The sequence below is a fragment of the Poecilia latipinna genome, unplaced genomic scaffold, assembly GCF_001443285.1.
Source record: "Poecilia latipinna isolate Pla-1442-1.1 unplaced genomic scaffold, P_latipinna-1.0 Scaffold70, whole genome shotgun sequence".
In the NCBI taxonomy this organism is placed as follows: domain Eukaryota; kingdom Metazoa; phylum Chordata; class Actinopteri; order Cyprinodontiformes; family Poeciliidae; genus Poecilia; species Poecilia latipinna.
In genome coordinates this window covers 234,621-256,770 of record NW_015112686.1, presented here as the reverse complement: position 1 = coordinate 256,770, position 22,150 = coordinate 234,621, and the positions used below count along the sequence as shown (strand labels likewise).

At 36.7% G+C, this 22,150-nt stretch overlaps 4 protein-coding genes across 9 annotated transcripts; 1 reads left to right on the top strand and 3 right to left on the bottom strand.

The window, feature by feature from the left end:
* Positions 1 to 3,214: 3,214 nt before the first annotated feature.
* On the bottom strand, positions 3,215 to 5,295 carry LOC106934864 (O-acetyl-ADP-ribose deacetylase 1-like). The gene is made up of 5 exons (XM_015015007.1): positions 5,080 to 5,295; positions 4,810 to 4,975; positions 4,602 to 4,660; positions 4,406 to 4,518; positions 3,215 to 4,279 (listed from the first exon to the last, which is right to left on the bottom strand). The coding sequence occupies exons 1-5, from the start codon at positions 5,227 to 5,229 to the stop codon at positions 4,135 to 4,137; spliced, it is 633 nt and encodes a 210-aa protein (XP_014870493.1). The 5' UTR covers positions 5,230 to 5,295; the 3' UTR covers positions 3,215 to 4,134.
* A 589-nt stretch (positions 5,296 to 5,884) lies between these two features.
* On the bottom strand, positions 5,885 to 7,639 carry guca1b (guanylate cyclase activator 1B). Its single transcript, XM_015015019.1, has 4 exons — positions 7,172 to 7,639; positions 6,638 to 6,787; positions 6,413 to 6,527; positions 5,885 to 6,316 (listed from the first exon to the last, which is right to left on the bottom strand). Exons 1-4 carry the CDS (start codon positions 7,373 to 7,375, stop codon positions 6,192 to 6,194), a joined length of 594 nt encoding a protein of 197 aa, XP_014870505.1. The 5' UTR covers positions 7,376 to 7,639; the 3' UTR covers positions 5,885 to 6,191.
* A 2,365-nt stretch (positions 7,640 to 10,004) lies between these two features.
* LOC106934765 (serine/threonine-protein phosphatase 4 regulatory subunit 2-A-like) lies at positions 10,005 to 19,551 on the bottom strand. Of its 6 annotated transcripts, none has more exons than XM_015014906.1 (10): positions 19,459 to 19,551; positions 14,941 to 15,022; positions 13,982 to 14,152; positions 13,774 to 13,867; positions 13,619 to 13,656; positions 13,450 to 13,524; positions 13,197 to 13,343; positions 12,158 to 12,432; positions 11,085 to 11,246; positions 10,005 to 11,026 (listed from the first exon to the last, which is right to left on the bottom strand). In XM_015014906.1, exons 1-10 carry the CDS (start codon positions 19,538 to 19,540, stop codon positions 10,911 to 10,913), a joined length of 1,242 nt encoding a protein of 413 aa, XP_014870392.1. In that variant the 5' UTR covers positions 19,541 to 19,551; the 3' UTR covers positions 10,005 to 10,910. The 6 variants fall into 6 exon arrangements, with proteins under 6 accessions (XP_014870392.1, XP_014870401.1, XP_014870362.1 ...); XM_015014915.1 differs by having other exon boundaries at positions 10,005 to 11,023; XM_015014876.1 differs by having other exon boundaries at positions 10,005 to 11,246.
* LOC106934852 (eukaryotic translation initiation factor 4E type 3) lies at positions 16,122 to 21,077 on the top strand. The gene is made up of 7 exons (XM_015015001.1): positions 16,122 to 16,608; positions 17,383 to 17,455; positions 17,654 to 17,748; positions 18,294 to 18,354; positions 18,433 to 18,499; positions 19,230 to 19,385; positions 19,490 to 21,077. The coding sequence occupies exons 1-7, from the start codon at positions 16,457 to 16,459 to the stop codon at positions 19,534 to 19,536; spliced, it is 651 nt and encodes a 216-aa protein (XP_014870487.1). The 5' UTR covers positions 16,122 to 16,456; the 3' UTR covers positions 19,537 to 21,077.
* Positions 21,078 to 22,150: the final 1,073 nt, after the last annotated feature.

Genomic DNA, 22,150 nt, shown 5'->3' with positions numbered 1-22,150 from the left:
CGTCGACCAAAGAATACAACGGGAATGGAGGACAGAGAGAAGTGGGAGTAGGAGGAGGAAGAAAAGGGATGGGGTGTGTGTTAGTGGTGATGGAAGGTGGGGGGGGGGGAGAACATTTGAGGCAGATTATTATGCTGCAGCGGGACAAGCAGGCAGGCAGGGGAACAAAGACGAGGAGGGGACTCAGGTGTGGTGAGAGATGGGTTTGGATGCACTGGCTGGTTCTGCCCGTCGCAGCAGCGTGACAGCAGGTCAGATGAAAGCAGCAGATTTCTCTGCACTCACTGCAGCGCAGCTAGGTGGCTCTGCTGCAGTGTGAGTCTGACAGCCAGGCAGCAATGGGGGGATGGGAAGGGAGAAGGAGGAGGAAGAAGGAGGAGGAGGAGAGCTACGGATGGCTGCAGTGATGCCGAAGTACAGCCTTCCAGGATGTCTTTGACTTGAAGGAGGGGGGCAAAAAAAGGGGGGGCCATCCAGCCACAGAGCTCACTGTGGTTAATGCATTCACCTTATGAATTATTGAAAGCGTCCCAAAGGAGAATGGGAGGTCTGGCGGTTCAGACCGCCTCTCTGCTGCCGCTGCTAAGGTTCCTGATTATTGCAAACACCCGTACATGTCCTCAGCTGGTACCTTAAAAACAGCGTGCCCTAAAATAAAATATAATAAAATAAAATGTCTCCTCAGTCTACTTTTATTTCATGATGCACTGAAAGATTTCCTGCTCAGCAAATGTGTGAGATTGATTTTGTGGTGTCAGATTTCTTCCTCCCCCTCCTCTTTTTTTTTTTTTTTCTTTTTTTGTTTTTGAAACCACTCACATCTGGTCTATTGTGTCCCAGCTGCACTTAAGCACAATACCCGAGCAGATCAATAATGGACCATACAATACCTCGACCATCTGCACGGGCCACAATGAGCACACCACAAGTTATATTTGATGAGCCTGCTCAGTCAACACCATCATGGCAGATGAGAGAATAGCAAAAGGAAATCTGATGAGTTGGACTAAAGGTTCAAATGTAAGACATTTTGAATGTGGAAGATGTGTTTTTTTAGCATATAATATTTTATAAAAGTCTGCCATTGCATTTTCTTTCATGTGAAGGAGAAAATATACATGACTTAAAATTTGTCTATGGATGAAATCAACACTCCTTTAACAAGTCAGACTCTTGGTAATTGAGCTAGGTAGATTTTAAGGACATAGTTATAAGCTTGCTTTAATTTGGGTTAAAGCTGAAGGATCACATAAAATCAGAATACAGTTAAACTTATGTTACCTTCAAGGTGAAATAATGTTGCTTTTATTTTCCTGAAACATAGTATTGATATAACAAGTCAGAAATTATAGAGGGACACAAGATGTATGGTTATTATAGTGGGAAGGGATGACCTGTTCCTTGTTGCAGCAGAGCTGGAGAAGCTTTGAACTGAATATGCTCTCTTGTTTATTCTATATGTTGTACAGAAAATGTTAGGTGTCATGTATTATGTTGAGAGTCCTCTGCAGCACTTTTATCTGAGGAATATGAGTTTCAAAGCAGTTCTCGGCAGGGAGGCTGTCTTTTTTTTTTTCCACTTAGCTTGACTCGTTTCAGCCAGAGGCAAAAGTACCACAATGAAGACTCAGTTTCCTGCCATTGATTCATAGACGATGCAAAACTTATTGCAAACACTGATGCTGAACTCTAGACTTAGATCTTTGAGATAGAACAGGGGATGCGAATCGTGACAAAGGGGAAAAAAGGATCGAATTTGGTATCAAGCTACAAACAGTGGTCCAAAAGGAACGTTAGGCAGGTAAAATACAATAGTTATGCCTACTTTTTTTTTTTTTTTGACAAAAACATTTATTGTGAAACTACAAAATTCTTGAAGATTTAGCTTTCCTGTGAATCTGTAAACCAAAACTGTGAAACGGTTTGCTGACTGTGGAGATTTTTAAAATGAACCTGAAAACTCTTATTGTTCCAATGTTTTTACCAAGATTTTATTTCTTGTTTTTATACTTTCTATATCTGTGATTTATGTTGTGCAGTATATTGTGACTTTTATGTCTTTGAAAATCGCTTTATATATAAACTTTGCTCACTATTTGGTTAAGACCACGATTTCTGAGGATTACCTTCACATTATTTCAAAGGATGACCTTTACCTGTTCACAGACACCATCCTCTGGTGTCTCTTTGTTACAGACACCAGAGGATGGTGTCTGTAACAAAGTTATTGGAATAAATTCTACAATTTCCTTGCATTTCTTAGTTTTGCCACAAAAATTAATTACCAAGATTTGTTACCAAACAAGACCCAGGAATTGGACTGAACAGCCTATAATATAAATCTGTTTGGTTTGGAACCAAGAAGCCTCCTGCCAACTGGCATGTTGGTCGGCAGGCCATGATAGGGGTTTGATATCATGTTACAGCAGGTACTTCTATAAAATTTCCTCTTCAGCAGGAGGCAACAGGACCTCTAAGTATTTTGACCCAAAAATACCAATTTTGCTTTCATTGCGTCATTTCTCGTCATTCCAGTAAGTTTGGCAAATTGTAACCTTTTTTAATTCAATTCAGTTTCTTTATAAACTGCTAATTCACAACACATAAGGCAATTTACAAAAAAAAAAAGTCATTTAAATTCAATCATATAAGCATTCCAATTGATTCTACTTATCATATAGTGCATCAAGTTAAACTTATTATTCAAATCAGTTAAAAAAAATAAGTGAAATATGCAGATTGCATATGTCATTGATTGGTAGCATTCACATCGCCTGAATGTCTGTGCTTCTTTATATGTTACCCCCTCTTCAATTACCTTTTTTTTTTTTCTGGAACGACCGGTTTCATCCAAATTTTCAGGGGAATCCTGTGTAACCAGCATGTTCACTGGCCGCCTTCTTTCTTCGATTAGGGCCACCTGCTGGTTCACAAGATGAATGACCTCACTGACTGAACTCTACAATGGAAAAATCATTAAACTAATCAGTTCTCAGAATCAGCACCATTTACATCACATCATCTCTCTGTTACAAATTGTAGTAAATAAACTGCCATGTAGAAATATATTTTCTACAAAAATAGAGCTTGATGTGCTTAATGGCGTCGGACTGCTATTACCGGACACAACTGGAGCTCTATGCATTGTCGTAGTAAATTCACAGTAAAACAGATGTAAAGAAATTAAAAAAAAATAATAAAAAAAACTTGTAGATCTGCTAAAATAAAAGATTTATTAGAACATAAATGTGAAGGCAATGGTTGGATTTCTGGGTGCTCTGACACACAGAAATCTACATTACTTACAAACTGGGTTACAATTTTACAACAAAGTTAGATAAAAAGTGTTTTGACTGACGTGGCAGCAAGGTCATTGATGACGCGCTTCACTACCGAGTCGTTTGTGCAACAGCAAAAAGACTGAAGCCATTCCTTCATGCGTTTATCAAAGGGAAATATGAATTACTCTGTATAGTCGAGCAAAATTCTCTCATCTAATTTAACGAGAAAAAAAAAGTTACATTTTGGGTTTGTTTGGCTATTCAGATAACTCATTTGCCACATTTTAAAACATACTGAAGAAAACATTCTGTAAGCCATTGTTTCATTCTGAACAGCTGGGGAACAAGGCAGGTTATAAAAGCATCAGATGAAAAACGTATAGAATAAAAGAAGCTGTGTGTAGTTGTAAGCGACAAACTGACACTTATTTTAGGATCAAGAGCTTTCCAAACAGTATAATTTCAAAATGCTTTCAAAAAAGCCCTACTGGAGGTGTGTGTTCTAAAGCCAGTACAGTGGTGTGTTTTCTAAAGCCAGTACAGTGGTGTGTTAAACACCTCTTCTGTTAAATATTGAGCTGTTGATAAAAACCTAAATTCACACAAGAGGGAGCCCTGCTGTAATCAGAGAGCAGAAAACTACCAATTGGAGTTTTCTATTAACAGAGCTGCTGAAGAGCTCCACGTCATTTCTTTGCAGTGAAACCGATTTGTTAGAAAATGCATTTTATTTTCAATATAATGATTACATAATTGCTTTTCCACTGGAAAAACTCTTGACTTCATGCTGCAGGAATAATGGAGAAAAGTGCATACAGTGAACCCTGCCAATAATGATTATAAAAACCATGAATCATCGCATATTTTCCTTCATCACTGTGGTCTCTGCTTTCTTGGGCAGACTGTACACGGTTATGGTGATATCCGTCTCTTTAAAGACCTGCTCCAGGATCTGTGACACCTTTGACCACTGCAGTCGGTCCAGGCCACAACCAATTCTGAGGGGGAGACACGAGACAAACATGATGTTTAATCATTCCCACTAAAGAAGAAGAATTAAGGGAAATTACTGAGTAAAATAAAACAAAGAAAAACAGTATTTCTCCACAGTAGCTCCTACAAACCGAGGTATTGATATCCTTTTGACACCATTCTGTAAGCAATGAGTCTTCATGTCTTCCAGACTCCTCCTCAGGCTGTCATATGTGGGTTTCTGGCTGGCTTTTTTCTTTGTTATCTGAGGCACATAATAGGAAAGACGCAGTTACAAGACTGAACAATAAAAACTTTCATTATAATAATTGACCACAGTATGTTTACCAGATAATAGATGAAACGTCGATCATGAGTCAGGACAGCACACTGCCCTGGCACCTTCTCTATTCGGACATGCATAGAAAAATACAAAATATTATGATTTAGTACCCAATGTTGGAACCAGACATTTGAATAAACTTTACAAGGATAAAACTTTTTCTCCTGAAATTCTTCCCCAAACAAAGGCTTATTAATTACTAGTCTGACTCACTCTGCTCCTTTAACGTCAACACTTCACCGAACCTCTTCCTGAACGTGACTGCTATCCCTGCTCCCATGCGGATGTCCTCACTGATGCAGTGGGCCAAAGATTCGTCCCGTGGGCAGGAAAACAAGTCGCCGGTGGCATACTTCAATGTCCAGCTGTCTTCTGAAAGCTAGCCACGAGGGGGCGGCGTTAAACAAGAGTTAAATAACAGCAACTGAAACAATGTGCTCTGACGCACTTACGATTGCTAAATCGTCCAACTTTCATCATTACCTGGATTTTATAAGTGGATGATGGCGCTCGGCTATTAGAAGACACTGAAGACATTGTGTTTAGATCCTGTTTGTTGACTGGATTCAGAAGTAAAATCCGTGAACACCTCTGCCTAAGTAAACACGCAACGCTACGGAGGACTATACGCATGTGCTTCCGACCTTAAGACTAGTTTGATAGTTTTCTTCCAAGTCTTAAAGTGTCTCGTTTAAGTAGCAAAACCTTTAAAGCCGTTCGGAGTTTAAAAACTACACACACAATTGGCTTATACTTAGCTCCACAGCAGGACCAAAGCGGAGAAACGAAACACAATCTAGACTCTCGCGAGAGGAAAAAACGAGTTTTTGAAAAAGTGAAACGATTCGCACCATTTAAATACCAGCGCAGAAAGCGGCGCGGCCGTGACGGCGGAGTATGCTTTCAATCTCAGCCTTGGATTTTGTGACTGGAGAGGGTTCATTAAGAGTAATACTAACATATAATTGTGCCTAAAAGTATCCCCCGTTCTCCCGCCGCAAATAAAGATTAATGGGAAATTTTTAATTGTTCAAATAGTGCAATAAGCATTACACACCCACATCAGGCACACCTCACACAACTAATCAAAGACTTAATTAGTTGCAGCGAGATTAATCAGAACACAGACTTCCTACATCCTCACTTCTTGCTGGGGCATTTGCCAGTTCACTCACACTGACTTTTTTTTTTTTTTTCTAGCAACATTTCTGTTTATCAGCCCAGATCACAATATTCACAATATTTTACTGAAGTTCATGTAAAATAAATAACTTCCCAAGTCAACAAGCCAACTTTCAACTTTTTTTTATTGAACAACTTTTATGCTTAATTCTTGACACAATCAATAGAACACACAGTTACTGCTTTATGGCTGTAAAACAAACCTATAATAAAATAGGTAGCGATTATTTACACTGTTCTTCATTTGCACCAATGCTTCACAGATTGTGCAACTGCTATAAACACATAATCCCTTCAAAAGCAATGGATACATCTAGGTTTTGTGCATATATTTTTATGCCAAAATGCCGTTTTATATACTTGTATGTACAAAATCAACATGGTCACATAAAAGGTCAATGTGATCTCCAGTCTTAGAAGTTAGCACTGCGTCTTCGCTCATTGATCCAGTCACCGGGGTTCACGTCCATCTGCAGCATCTTCATCACCCACTTGTCCCTGCGTGCTCCATCGATAAACTCATCCAGCGAGAGCTCACCTGTGTGACAGCAAAATATAGGTTTTCCATTTTTTGATCCAGTTAACAATGAACACAAGCGCAGCTTTAAATGACACCAAAAACACAAACTCTCACCATCTCCATTTTCATCGACCAGCTCAAATATCCGGTCAACCACTTGGTCTGGGGTAAGCAGATTACATTCTTCATCCAGCTCCCCGTGGCAGGCTTTCTTTAGCCGATAAATAGACTGTAAGTGACAGGAAAGGACGTCACCATGACTTCTTGCACATCTATTTTTAAGCAAGCATTGAAATGAACACTACTGCACGTGTGAAAGTAATTTAATGGAAATATTACCTCCACAATTTCAAGAAGTTCTGTTTTGTCGATGCATCCACTCCCATCTTTGTCGTACATTTTGAATGTCCATTTAAGTTTATGTTCCAATTTGCCTCGAAGAACTAAGTTTAAAGCTGCTACGTATTCCAGAAAATCTATGGTGTTGTCCTGTGAAATCAGAGAGAGTTCAAATGTAAAAAAAAAAAAAAAAAAAATGAGATGAAATCCTAAAGAGGCAACATTGTTGCTATGCAAAATGTCAAACAAGATACATTTATTCAGAATGTCTGGAGACATTTAAGGTGACAAAATCATATTTTTAAAAAAAATATAAAAATAGAAAAAAAATTAAAGAATACAGAGTAACAATTAAAGTGCGACCCACTTTTGAGTTTGTTTGAGCTTTTCAACTACACTTGAATTGCTGTTATTGCTGTTAAACACATGCAGTGTCATCCAACCACATAAATTATTTGATTCATTTCATGTGCACAACATTTTAAAGTTATTTTCAGAGCAAATAATATCAGAATTGAGGCCCAATGTACTTACGCCGTTCTTGTCAAAGGCTCGAAACATGTTCTCGATGTAATCTGCGGCCTCCTTGTTGTCGGTGACACCAAAAAAACTCTTGAACTCGTGCATGAATAGTGTTCCACTTGGGCACTCCACGACAAATTTCTTGTACCATTCCTGCAGCTCTGCCACATCAATTTCCTTGTCGGGGTCGTTGTCTTCGCTCAGGCGCTGACCCATGACGGGAAGGTTTTCTGTAACTCCCCCGAAACTCAAATTATTTCTCACATTACAAATAACCAGTTTAAGATTTGTAGCTGCTTTGCTGCCTTCCTTCTCTAGAAATCAAAATCTATAAATTCCAGTTCACATCAACAAAATGGTTTCTGTAGCTTTTTGTTAATCAGCAAAAATGAAAGTAATCAATAAAAAGCATAAAGGTCCATACAAGCAGTACAGTTATTAGCCTCGTTGTTGTGGCAAATCCCTTCTGAAAGTGAGGATGAGACACAGACTGCTGTGGGTCACATGGTAAAGGATTAGAAATGAAGACCTGTCAAAATCAATCATGCAATCATGAAGGGATATCCTTCTCAATCACAGTAAACAAAGAAACATCTTAGCATTGTCTGTAAGCCTTGTGGGCTCTACATCCTTAAAATAGGTTCCAGGAATATATTCTATACTATATTTAGTTTAAAATATATTTAAAGTAAATACTTTTGTTTTTTAACAGCAATGTCTGGAAACCACCGTTGACAAACTTGGTCTCTCTTTTAAAGCAATAACTCTACACGTTTACACTATCCTACACTATTTCAATAAGAATTATAGAGAATAATTAGCTAATTTGTCCTTCTTGATACGTTATCCCACTTTTCAAACAAGTTGGTTTTTATCAACTTTTTTTAACTTAATTTGTTGCATTTAACCTGATCATTCAAAACAAATTGCAACAAATAAATTGTGAAACCACATACTTAATTTAATAACTTAATTTGTATAAGTTACAACAGCATTTAATTTCCCTTTGGGTTCAATAATAATAAAAAAATTATTCAAATTTAATTTGTAGTAGAATTTAATAAAAGCCACAAAATGGTGCAAGAAGTAGAATTTAGTGTAGTTGGTCTCAAGTATCCATTTGTAGAGAAACTTCTCGTTTCACACTCAACAGGTTTAAGGACAAAGGCAGCTTAGTGAAATTAATTAATGCTTTACTAAAACATGAGAAGATCAGATGAAAACAAAGAGTCTGGTGTGGCAATTTTAATCCAGTCCCAGAATAGGAAGATCCTGATCCGTCTGATGATTCACTGAGGTCAAGTGTTCGGTTATCCTCGAAAGTCCTAATTACTATTTACATGTCTGCTGTAGTCTATCTACCTAAAGGCCACCATAAATGTGTTGATGTGAGAGCTGCTAAGTGACATAAACTCTGTGTCACACCATTGGAAATAACTTACTTTAGTGGAAAAACGACCACACTGTACGTTGGCTAGGTCTGCCCCAGTCCATATATGTGCTGACAGAAGCTATATTGATAATCTTAGCTTAGATGTGTCAAGGCCGTTGGGGAGTCACTGGATGTTATCCGCTTGTGATTAAAATGATTCATACGCTCTGGTCTTACACAACCGATATTTTAAATTAGCCTGCTTGCTTTCTCTCTACCAATCACCTAGCTCATATTCCCAGTGTTCGATCCATGTCTGTACCTGAGGATTGTTAAGTAAACTGGAAAACCTTTAAAACCAACATTTAAAGATTGAGCCTGGGATCAATATTAGCAGAGGGAATGAAAAGTGGTGTATGTTTAAAAGATGTTCTTAAATGGACATGCAGGGTTGACATGCAGTGATCCATTTACCTACAGCATACTCCATACTTAGTTCCTTATAAGATTTTCAAAACTAAATAGATAAATTGTGCTTATAACACACAAAGAAATCTGAAATACCCAAACGTTGACTTACATTGTAGGATGAAAAATCTTGAAAAATAAATATTTTAAACTATGCCACAGTTATCTGGATCTTCACATTCTTCCAGATTTATCCGGTATCTGTGGATTACATGTATTTTATTAATACCTACTTTACTTTTTTTAAGCTAACCGAAGTGCCTTGGAACTTTTAGTAATTAATTCATGCATTCCTGTTTACCTGGGGTTTAAATTTGAAGTGATACATGAAGTGAGGTCTAGTTCTCTGACCGACTCTTTAAAATGGAAAAGACATAAGAACATATCCTTCTACTAAACCATGTGAGTTGTTTTTATTGTTTTTATTACAGTCGCTTTCTTGCTAACCTATCATTCTGTATCCTACCCTGCTTTAAATTTCTCCACTTTATCCTCAACCTATCAGAGACCATTTTTTTCATGAATGGTCTCAAGCAAACTTCTCAGGTCTTCACAGCACTGCTGTATTTATTACTAAGCTAAAAGAAGTAGACTTATTACTATTCATGCAAGATCTGAAGGGAACTGCTGGAACTTAATTTTATTTACAAGTATTTGTGTGAAGAAGGTTTAAAACATGCACCCCAAACTTTTCAGATTTTCTTCAGTAATAGTTTGCATCTATCACTAAAGATCTCAAAAACATTGAATGTGGTTGGAACAAAATGTGGTAAAATTCAAGAGTTGTAAGGACACTGGGGGGGGGGGAAAATTTCATGGGCTTGGTGCACATCATTACCATGATCAATTGTTTAGGGTGATGCATCACCTAATGATCAATCATCATTAGGTGATAGAGGACAAATGTGAACAAAAGGAAAATTTTGCAGCCATTTCCAGAATTCCCTCTCATTATTCTAAATGTGTGACATGTTGATTTGTAAGAAAAACAAGATGCCAAACCAATCCCAATTTCAGCTTTTATTGCTTTCTGTGAATACTCTCACACAAGCTCAAGCCTTCGGTTTCCAGCAGTCAGTTTTACAAAGAATGTGGACATGTATTACAAGACTACAAAAGCTCATTTACAGATAAGTATTGTAGAAATCTCAATTATCAAAAAAAGACAGCTGTATGACTATGGTGTGACACAAAGAAAATAAAAGTACCTTGGATTTTGTTCCAGAGTTTGAATTGAAAATGATTACCCTTACAGCAAACCAAATTGCTCAGACAAAAGGGCTCACAAGTGGCAACTTGTTGTATTGGCGTCATACGGACAGGGAGCAAAACATTTCTCCAGCTTTCAAGAGTTTGAAGTGCACGATCACAGAAAATATACTTGCGACATGTGCTTTATTCAAAATAAAAGCAGACATGTATGATATTTTGGTTAAAGGTGTTCTCAATCATCTCTGAACAGCATTAATACAAAAGAAAAAGAAAGAAAAGAAACCTGAAACTACTGTGCTTGGCCTAAAACAACTTTCTCAAATGGTTCTCCTTGGAAATAAACACCAAATAACTAATGGAATTACTGAATACATTATCTACATTAAATTAGATGTTCAAATATAAAAATTAGGAAAGAAAAAAAGGTTAGAAAAAGGTTTTGTATATTGAAAAAGGCAGTCTTCGTTATGTCGTTAAATCATCTTTCAGTTTAAAGATCTGGTGACCAGTGGCCGTGAGAAGCTGACACAGAAGAGGACATCAAGATCCTTCTGAGAAGTCTCCAAGTCCACATGCCTCTTGGTCCTGAAGCCTAATGGTCCACAGTGCTACAGATATACCCTTGGGGTTCTATCATACAGTGTAGAAAACAAGTCAGTTGGCATTCCCGCCTTTCAAGCTAGTTGCCTTCTCCCAGTTCTAATGTTGTCTCTGTGCTGTCCGAAGTTTCAGCACCACCCTCTGTTGGCAGCTCAGGGGAATTACTGCAAGACGCTTTTTCGCTGGGTAAGCCCTCTGCATCGCTGCTGCTGCTGCTGCTGCTGCTGCTGCTGCTGCTGCTGCTGCTGCTGCTGCTGCTGCTGCTGCTGCTGCTGCTGCACAAAGCACTGTCCTGTTCGGAGGTTGAATGTGTCTCTGATGGAGTCGCTTGCTCCGACTGATCCACAGAGATGTTGCTCTGAACACTGGCGGCAGCACCAGCATCGTTCGACTCCCCTTCCCTCTCAGGTGGTTCAGACGGTGTGCTGCTTTCCCCTAAGAAGAGAGAAGATGTCACTTTTTAGTGATAGAATATAGCAAATATTCACAATTATTATGAAGAAATTGAACTGCAGTTAAATCAAAAATGCTTAGATTTTATTCCATTTTATGCAAGAGGAGAATGTCAAAGGGATTACATCCTTCATTTGCTTAACAAGATTAAATAAAAATTAAAAATCATTGAAAATGTGTTATATAATTAAATTTAAAGGGGAAATTCAAATTCTAACTAGATTTATTACAAATGTTGGGGTACTTTTAAAGTATTTAGTTCTGCCAGTTTTGAATATTTTGGCTTGCAGCTACTGAAAATGTGAAAATAAACTCTCTTTAGAAATAACAGCAGTACATCATGAAGATATTTCCATACAGAAATGTCAGCTTAGTGGAAACTATATCCACCTACTGTATTACAATGAATGCATAATACAGAAAGTAGAGGTTTTCCTTCCGCTTGAATTACTGCATCAATGTTGCTGAGGTGTTAGGACAGCCAAAGCTGCTTTAATAGCAGCCTTTATTGTTGGTTCTGATATTTCTCAACTTGGCCTTTGCTTCACAAGGGCGTGGAAATATCAGCTGATTGTTTAAAGTACCTTCCAGTTCAATTTCCATTATTATGCTTGGAAAGAGCCCTCTAAATCTATACAGAATAGGAATTTGGCTTTTAAATTGAATTACTGTAATAAACTTTTTGATGAGATTCTAATTTATTGGAGATGCATCTGTACATGAACCAGCTAAATGTTTATGTCCACCAATATATTAGTCATACTTGTGCTCTAAAAAATAATATTTGTGGACTGTGAAGTAGCATATTTTTAATGTGTCTTAAACAACACAATCCTGCTGTTATAGTGTTCTTAAGTACAAGTTGGCCTAAGTAAGGATGAACTCACACCTACCATGACTGTCTGATTTACAGGGTGTGTCATGATATGTTTCACTGCTGCACTCTTGACCACAAGTGTCTTCCTCTGACTCTGGTGTGTCTGATGAACTCTCTGGTTCTTTATGACAAGATGACTCATCTTCTTCCCTTTCCTTTTCGTCATCATATTCACCAGTCTTCCGTTTCTTGGCCTCCTGTTTGTCACAATCAGATTCTTCGTCTTCTTCTCGATGTTTGTGCTTTATTCCATGTTTTGGTTTCGCCTCGTCTTCTGAAGGTGGTGTTTCACTGCCACAAACAATAAATCGGTCAGTAATGTTCATAGTTTTTGGCTTTTATAAGACATAGTCTTAACTTAGCAAAATTGTATTACTAATGTGAGGACCTGGCTTTACACAGTCTCCTCACAGTGAATATACATAGTCTGTTTCATACTCGCTTACTGGTATCCCTAGTAAATGTTATTAAAATATTATTGTTTTGCAAAGATGATTTCACACTGAATTCTGAAATATTCAATCTTTAATCTCTGTACATTTTTACTCATCAGAAGTAAGGATCAAATGTTATGAAAAAAGTGTTATTACATACTTTCACACCTTACAATTTCTCCAAAAAAAGCATAACTGAAGCATTTTATTGCACAACTTCCTATTTCTTTGGGATAAAATCCAAAATGGCATGTAGAAGCCCTTTTTTGTCTTTGCTATTTTTCAAAGTGGAGAAAAAAGGAACATGGTGTCTATCTTATAAAGATGTATCTTTATAAGATAGAAAATGGCTGTTCATCAGAAACATTTGATGAGCAGCCATTATTACAGAGACACAAGATTGAATCAACTATTTCAAAACAGACAAGACTAAGACTGAGCAAGGTGAAACTCGGAATGAAAAAGTGTAAAGCACCTCATGTTTTACATGAGCGTCTGTGATGAATTGCTTAAAACAATTATCTCTTAGTTTTCCTTTCTAAACTCTTCTTTATACACATCTTTATTACGAATACCAGTAAACGTGGAGGATGCTGTACTACACGTTGACTCATAATTTACCTGGAATGATGCTCCTCTGTTTCAGTGATTCCATCTGGGTCTTTACTGGCTGGACACTCTGGGAGCCCGTTGGTGGAAAGTGAAGACGACGACAGCTTTGGTCTGTTGAGTGTTTTTGACAAACTTGGCCCATTCACATTTCGACTGCTGAAGAAGACCACAACAAACAGATTAATATCTACACATTCAGGAGTCTGTTTTTTTTTTTTTCTTAAAAGAAATATCAGCTATTTAACTCAGCAATTAGCCCCACCTTTCTGAATATAGAGATGAGTTTCCAAGAAACATCACTCCATTCATTCTATTCATAGTCGATGTCCCATTTTTCCTTTTAAGGAAGTAAGAAATTTTTTTTTTTTTTTTATCAATTTCACATTAATATTTGTAGCTGTTACAACTAACTTGACAACTGATTTACTTACTCTGATGTGGGATGCAGATAGCTTACCACCATTACATTCTGCAGTAAACAAAAGAAAAGAAAAATTCAGTTCAAAGCTTCAGACTGCACATTTATATCCATTACATAGCACCAAATGTGCGGAGTTTAGGCCTTAAAATGTTGACTGTATCTCACCTTTTCCAAACCTCTGAGAAACTTGTCTGTACCCGTGTAATTACGCTTGGGATCTGTAAGCAGCTCACACAGCCGCTGAATGGTGAATGGGATCCTGAAAAGGTTATCAGAGACATAAGTAAAAGTGATAAGTAGACATCTCGCTCCCAGCATCAGAACTGGAAAGTTTGTAATTTGATTCTTTTGCCCATGCTCATGCTTCACTCACCCATTATAACCATCCACTATCTTTAAGATCCTTTTCTTCATTTCTTCAAAGGGAATATATTCCACATTGGGATTGTGAGAGTCTCTCTCCTCTGGTGTTGAAGCATGAAAATCCTCCATCACTTTATCCAGCTTAAATAAAAAGTATGTTTTGAACTGTGACCAAGGGATCCTAAAGGGGATACGTAATAAAAAAAAAAGTACAGATAATAAGTAGCTATACATGTTCAGGTCTACAATGTGTGCACAGTTATTAGGCAAGTCTTATTGGATTGGTTTTATAAATCACCATCTACCGTGCTCTTGACTAATCCGAAATGTTAGTAAACCTTAAAACATGAATTTTTAAGAAAGCAAAAATGATGTTTGGGCTTTGTTAGAAGAATATCTATATTTGTACAATCATTACCGTGCAGAATTCAACTACATGAAAAACACATTTTCTCCATCTCTTTTTATTTTCATTGCTCAAGTGCTTAAGTGAATGAACAACTCAAAAATGTCTAATAAAGATTTCTGACATTTAACAAAAGTGAAACCTGTGGCTAAACAAGTCACATTTCTTTTCAATAACTATTACAAGCCTTCCATTCATGAAGTGTGTCAGCATCTTGATCTCTTGACAGTCAACTTTTTGTGCACCAAGAACTAGAACCACTTCAATTTCTTTTTCTGGCTAATTCTGTCTAAAAAAAAGAAACTGCCTAATAATGATGCATACCTTAATACATGGTGTTGATCTACTTCGGCCACACATTCATTACACAGATAAACATCATATGCTATATTTAAGACCATTAAGAATTCATGTTCATATGCCTTGAAGTTAGAAAACTAAGTCTAAAAATGATCCTACGGTCAAAATACTCACTTGTCTATGCCTAACAATTGTGAACACAGTGTAATTGAAAACATAAAGACTTTATGCTACTTGTGTCAGATTTGCAAGTTCCTACTTACATTGGTTGTCCTGTTTTGGCGACATGACACAGGAATTGCTCTAGAGCAGGACAGGTCTCCTTCTTGCCTCTTTTCTCAAAATCTGTAAATCACAGTGAGTAAAAAGGGTACAACTATTTATTATTGTTATTAAAATTCATTCAACTGTATAACATGAGCACATCAGAAGATACAAGAAATGAATCTAAAAGACAGCTATTATAAATGTATATCAAAATCTTAAAATAGCATCAAAAAGTGCCTTTAAAACACACAGTGATATATTTCAGTTGTCCATTTCTGTTCATTGTTTTACTTACAGCTGATGAAAACCTTCTATTTAGTTTCTCAGAAACTATTATGAGACCAATAAAAAAAATGTAGCCTGGAAATTAGATTTATTCTTCGGGGTTTTCATTTGCTGTTAGGCATAATCACTAAAAATAACAAACATATATTACCAAGAAATATTTACATGAGTTTTCCTTTTAGGTCTGAATAACTAAAATACATCAACTTTATTGACAGTCAAAAAGCAGCCCGTCAAACCACAACTGCCACACATAACACAAAATGGTATTAGGTTAAAAATTTCAACTGCTCTTTTCTTTAGTTATGAAATAGGAAAATATAAATAGCTGGGAGGAAAACACAAATAGTTAGATATTGAAATAACCACATTACTTTCAAATCAAAGTTAGCAGTTTATTGCTAGCAGTGTGTTCCTGAGCTAGCTGTTTACATAACCGTCTCGGATTGTACATAAACGGGTTAAAAGTGTGGAATGTGACGGACTTGTTCCTACCAAAAGGTACATGTAAAGCAGCCAAGCCAAACTAATGATAACACCTCATTGCCTAACAATATTCTTAACACATTTTTCATAAAAAGCTGCATTTCGTAGGGTAACGTGCGTTACGTAGTTAGCAAATAATACCGATTTATCGTGAGGGGAAACACTTAACTTAAACATTTTAAAAAACGAATTATTATTTTTTTTCATAAATGTAAACATTGCCTTGAAACGCTTCCAATATTGCGTCGATATCCATTGCTGTGTCCAGTCCTCAGGCAGGAAATGCTTGTTGGTTAGCAGAACAGCTAGCAGGTAGCAATCCAACAAAGCTGCTGGCAGTGCAGAACTGCGCATGTCTACAATTACGTTTGCACTTTTGAGGAAGAGAGATGGACATCAACAAAGGTCTTTATGCAACTTGGTGTTAAAAATAAATCCGCGTAGTTCAAGAACATCTCGATCCAATAACGCGAATAGCTATATTTGCATTTTCAGGCATGTCGTGACTTTGGCAATAGAAGTTTCGAGATCTATCTGGTGTTTTGTGGGCTGGCGGTTATAGAGCGTTTTTCTCTGCTAACTGGGGATTCGACCAATGACTCATCAGCTGGTCTGGGATAAATTTACCCAGGGAATCTATATATATGTATAAACAACCATAACTCCGAAGAAACGCCTGCGTGGGAATCCTGCTCTATGATAGTTCTCCACTAAAAAGTTCGTCGGTTTTCATGGTTAATAATGGCAGTGCCATTAGCTGCTTTACAACTGAGCTCACCACCAAGCCTGGAGAAAAACATTCATATCAACGACAGAGATTTAGGAAAAATTTCACACAACACTGAAAATGACATCCTGCCATTACATTCACCCTGGACTTTCTGGCTTGATAGGTAAGAAAGAATTTATTTTCTCCAAACTGCTTTGTTATAAAACTGTTGTCGGCGACAAGTGAGCGAACTCTTTCGAATTGATTGACTCTTAAAGGAATAAAAGACAAACAGACCTAGAATTTCTCTTTGTTATCCATTTGTTATTATAAGATTGTTGGAAAAGGTGGAAAAACTTGTTTTTCTTAAAATAATAATAATTAAAAAAAAACATTTTTATATAATATACAACTGTGGGAAATTACAAATATTTTTTATAAGTTAAACAAAATAACATTACAAGAAAAACTGTAATTTGAAACTATTAGTAACTCAAAAATAAATCCAAAGTAGAAATCAGGTCAGTGTCCGCTTTCATAAGCACGGCATATTGTTCTCAGCTTGCTGAGTCATTGCTGGTGTCTCTGTTCCATTTCAATTTTACCAACAAAGCTTTTGTGGGTCAAGTTCTTATTAACTGTCAAGTGGGGAAAAAATAAATAAAAGTCACCCTTTTATGTATAATTTTATATAATCAGAACAGTGTTGATTTCAAGCAACATGCTCTATGTGTACATGTTAGTGGAGCATAGGGGAGACCGTGTTAAAATGGGGTCAGTCCTGTTTACTGGCTTGTCAGTCATCTGACTCCCTCCTAACCTACCGCTGCTCTAATTTATCTGCACAGAGGGCAGCCATGATATATCTGATACAAAAAAAAATTACAAAAAAAGTAAACATGTTCACATTTAAAATAAAATATACTTACAGACATTTGATTTGTCTTTGTTTGGCAAGATCTCTACCAGGTACAACAGCAGCTGAGTGCGAGTCAAACCTGAAGAAAATCTACACAGTGGAGACTGTTCAGGTAAGATGCGAGGCTATTTTTAGTATGTTTCGGTCACAATTTAATCATGTATGGAAAAGAAAAATAAGTCTGATTCAGAGTTTTAGTTATTTGTTGTAATAATAAAAGTGTCATAAGGCCAGTCAGTCATATTTGTTTTGACTGTTGTTGATGTCAAACATTAACCCGCTTTCTCTTTTCCCCTTGAAAACGTAACAGAACTTTTGGCGAGTTTACAACAACATCCCGAGTGTTTCCAGCTTGCCTTTGAGATGTAGCTATCATCTGATGAGGGGAGAAAGGAAGCCACTCTGGTGAGTTCTGCTGGCACGGTCAAATTAGATAACCGTTGGAGAAGACATCAGGTGACCAGACTAGGATACCTATGAGCTATTAGGCTATCCTGTGTGTCAACGCTCCTTAATATGTTGGACATTACTTTGAGTGAAGAAGTATTTTAAGTATCGGTGATGGAGTGAGCTTCATCAGATTGCAGGAAGCTTGAACAGAATACAGACAAGTTTCTCTATGTTATCCTTTCAAACTTTCAACATTGTCTGCCACTGAACATGTTGGATTTGGAACAGCTGCCAGCCTTTTGGAAATCTTAAGGGTTGAGACAAGGACCTATACAGTTAAGATCAAAATTATTCATACCACTGGCCAATTTAGATTTAAAATTACTTCCTTTCACCCAAGAAGTTTGTTTCAGATAGGAAATGAGACACGCATCACTTGACAGTTGACAAAAACCAGAGGCCGGGATATGGGAAAATAAAAAAAATGATCGGTGCGCTTGTATTTTTATCATGCTTGCCAATATGAATATTTGCTCATGTTCCTTCTGGTTTGCATACAGGGAAGAAGAAAGCAATGCTAAAGGCGGGGTTTGGAAAATGAAAGTACCCAAAGAGTGTACTGTAAGTGAAATGGCACTCTTCTGTACTTAACATGCAAGTTGATTTCTCTGTTTGCTAAATCTTTCCTCATATTTACAGTCTTCTGTGTGGAAGGAGTTACTATTGGCCACAATTGGAGAACAGTTCAGCGATTATTGTGCTTCAGGTAAATGTCTTTGAATAAATAAATTCAATGCTGAAATAAACTGGCTTAAAGTTTGCATGAAAACAAGCCATTTTAGAAAATGGATAAGTCAATAGGTTATTATGAGAACATGGCTAATCTCATAAAACTGCATGCATCTACAATCAGAACATTTCTGATGACCCCTAAGACAACTGTAAGAATTATGCAGGGTCGATGACCTAAGTTTGTTTTCCAACATGGACGGGAATAAAGACGTGAGCTATCTGTAATTTTTCAGTGACATATTATGCTACAATAAAATCTAAATTTATTTTAGAAATTTTAGCACATCTCTCCCATGGGAACCAATAAATGTGAAGGGTGATGTAGATCCTTAGAGATGAAGCTGCGTCCTAACTGAATAAAAAAAAAAAAAAACTCTTCCGGGCTTTTAAGACATGCTTAGAGACTAAACATCTAATCAGTTTTATGACTCTCCATTGGTAAATTAAGTCAGCTTCATTTATCTAGCAAAACTCAAAACATGCTGTGTAATATTTACCTAAACTTAGAGTATAAGCAGTATCAATCCAAATACAAAGACTTGGGGAACTCCGTGTCTGGTATTTGGACAGATTGTATTTGTATGAAAAACTGTGATCAATCATGTTTTAACTGGGGTACTGCTCTTACATAAAAAAGTGGATATTGTTAATGTCTTTATTGCACCATGAGCAGTCTATCTCATTGTATGTTTCTATGTGTACAGGAGACGAGGTAGTTGGGGTCAGCATCAGCGTACGGGACAGAGAAGACATCGTTCAGGTCTGGAATGGGAACGCTTCCTGTGCCGACGAGTCAAACATCTTGGGAAAGATCTACGAGCTCCTGCCTCAGACACCTTTTAAAGCCGTGTTTTATAAACGTGAGTATCTTCTTTCCATTGAGCATTGTCTTCTGTATGTTTTTCATAGCACACTTTTGAGTACTTTGCTTACCTTCTCCTCTTGCATCTTCTGTTATCTTTAGCACACAAGGAGCACCACGCTTTCGAAGGCGGTCGAACAAGACACTAAACATTTTTGCACATTAGATGTTTTCAGTTGTGCAACAATCTTCTCTGCTGATAAAGTTATTACAGACTACTCAGGTAGACTACAAATTGCTATAGTTCCTCTTAAGTACCTCAATTTAGCCCAAGTGTTTTCAATCAGTAGAAATTCATTTCATCTGAGCATCACTGACATTTGCAAAAAAAAAAAATAAAAAATACAGTTATACGGAGTGGTTTAGTTTTATGGTATCTTCGAATGTATTTCTGTTTTTATTGCACTGTAAAGTTTTATAAACGCAAAATAGATCTGTTAGTTTTAGATAATCTCTGACATCCAATCTGCCGTTAACCTAGCATAGACCCTTCTGATGTAATTAATGACAGGTACTGCTGATTTGTATTAAATAAATGATCTAAGATTATACAACGACATAATACATAGGTGATATGTTCTACAAAATTTCTTTTTGAGTTATATTTAGGAAAATGTTACATGCACTACAGATGAAAATCCTTTGTACCATATAGCATTTCATCTTCCTCGTGTTGGATTTTTGTGTGAAGGAACTTGCCATTCTTAGAATACGTAGCAAAACTCTAAACATGCTGTGTAATGTTTACCTAAACTTTACACACAGTAATCTCCATGCACAAAACACCTTGATTACATTCTGGGAAATATATGCAATTACGTTTAACTAGTAGAATGTTCTTTGTTGTGGTTGCCATTTTTGCTCTAAATTAAGCACCTTGTTTAATTTTTTTCTATCTGTGTGCAAGACATCTGATAATCTGACAATTATGAGACATTGTGATACTGGAGACCAAATACACTTCGGTTTTGTGTCACATTTTGATGAAATGAGAAGTTTCTCTGCTTGTTTTGATGAAAATGTTGTTGTCAAAGGGGTTTTTAATTGACTTTTGTTCGGATTAAAATTCTAACTGGTCCTTGGAGGAAAAAAACCCTGAGAAACTTGATCAGATAACTGTCACAGGAGTTGTTTATATCTTATGTTACTGGCCTTAGGTGTATAAAGTAAAATGAAAATATCAAAGATTGTTGGTTGCTTCAACACGAAATTTCCTGCAGTTTCTGTGATATTCATGTGTGGGTTTCATTCCAAGTAGTATAACTAACACTGCATCAGGTACAGCAAATGTAATTTGTTTCTGCAGAGCCGCTTAGCCATTAAGACTAAGGCAGTGCTGTCTTCACTTCTCGTATTAAAACATGTATCAACAAGAAAAATCATTTTAATACAACACATTTAATCAAACTTAACGTCATTTTGTCTTTGTTAGTAATTCCTGTGCTCATTCAAATGTACACTGTTGTTAAGAATAATAATGTTCTTGTCCTGCACTTATATACTGCTGACAGACGACTTCAGATCAAAGATCTTGTAACTGATTGTTGATCTCAAATTGTGCCTTGTTTATTGATTGTTTATGGTGTTAAAGTTCTCCCTGTTTGTGGTTTAATTGTGCACCTATTCATGTTTCACTGTTAGATTTCCATGTGTTGGAAATGGAAACAATAAAGATTTTCTGAACTTTTAATCATTATTGTTTGGAATATTGTGTGAAAAGTTATATAAAATATTATATTTGGGATGTTTCCTTTTCAAACTTGGGGGTAGGGGGCTAAAAATAAAAACAAGAACATTTTCACTGAGATGGAAGAAATACTTTTATATTTATGTACTTGCTATTTCCAATAGTAAAAATAATACTGCATTTTAAACAGCATCTGTCTTGATAATGTCTCCCTCTTGTGGTCACATTTTTGAACTTGTGGATAATAAGCATAATAACCATTAATTGCAGAGAAGGATACAATATATATTATTTACCGGGTCACCTAAAAATAGATCAATTAGATGAGCATTTAGTTTTTTTTTTATAATTCTATTTTAGTAAATTAATTCAAAGAGTGAAATGCATATCACTGTTATGCACAATCATAAATTCTGTGAATTTTGATGATAATGGCTCAGGGTAAATGATGCCCTGAGCCTTTTTTGCTTAAGACCAAAACAAAAAAGGATTTGTTGGACAGAAATTATGCATGTCGGGGTAATGTCAAATGCTATTGACTTCTCAGCAGTCCAATGATGCCTACTCAAAAAGGGTAAGCCACAAAAAGTATCTTGTAAATAAAAAATTATAATAATAAAAAAAAGCTGGTTGTTCACATTATGTATCAAAATGTATTAATGGAAAATTTTGTGGAAGAACAAAAATATGGTTGAACAAGGTTCACAAGCAACTAGTATAACTAGTGAAGCCTCAAGGGGATTGTGAAACAGCCCATTACAGAGTTTGGGGGTGTTACCACACACAGATGTGTCAAGGTCATGGCCTATAACTGTTTGTAATTGCTTGGTTTTGTTAGCTTGATGCAGAGATAAAGTCGGAAGAATCTTATCAGGAGGAAGAAAAAAAGGATTCCGTTGTTGCCCAGTGGTGCAAAAATGAAAGTAAATTTAGTCTTTCTTTGAAGATCAGTGTTGCAGACTATGGAGGATCAGTGAAGAGAAAGGAACCCATGTTGCATGAAGTCCAATGTGAAGTTTCCACAGTCAGTAATATAGGTATCACCTCATCGCCTCATGCTGATCCATTGCTGTTTT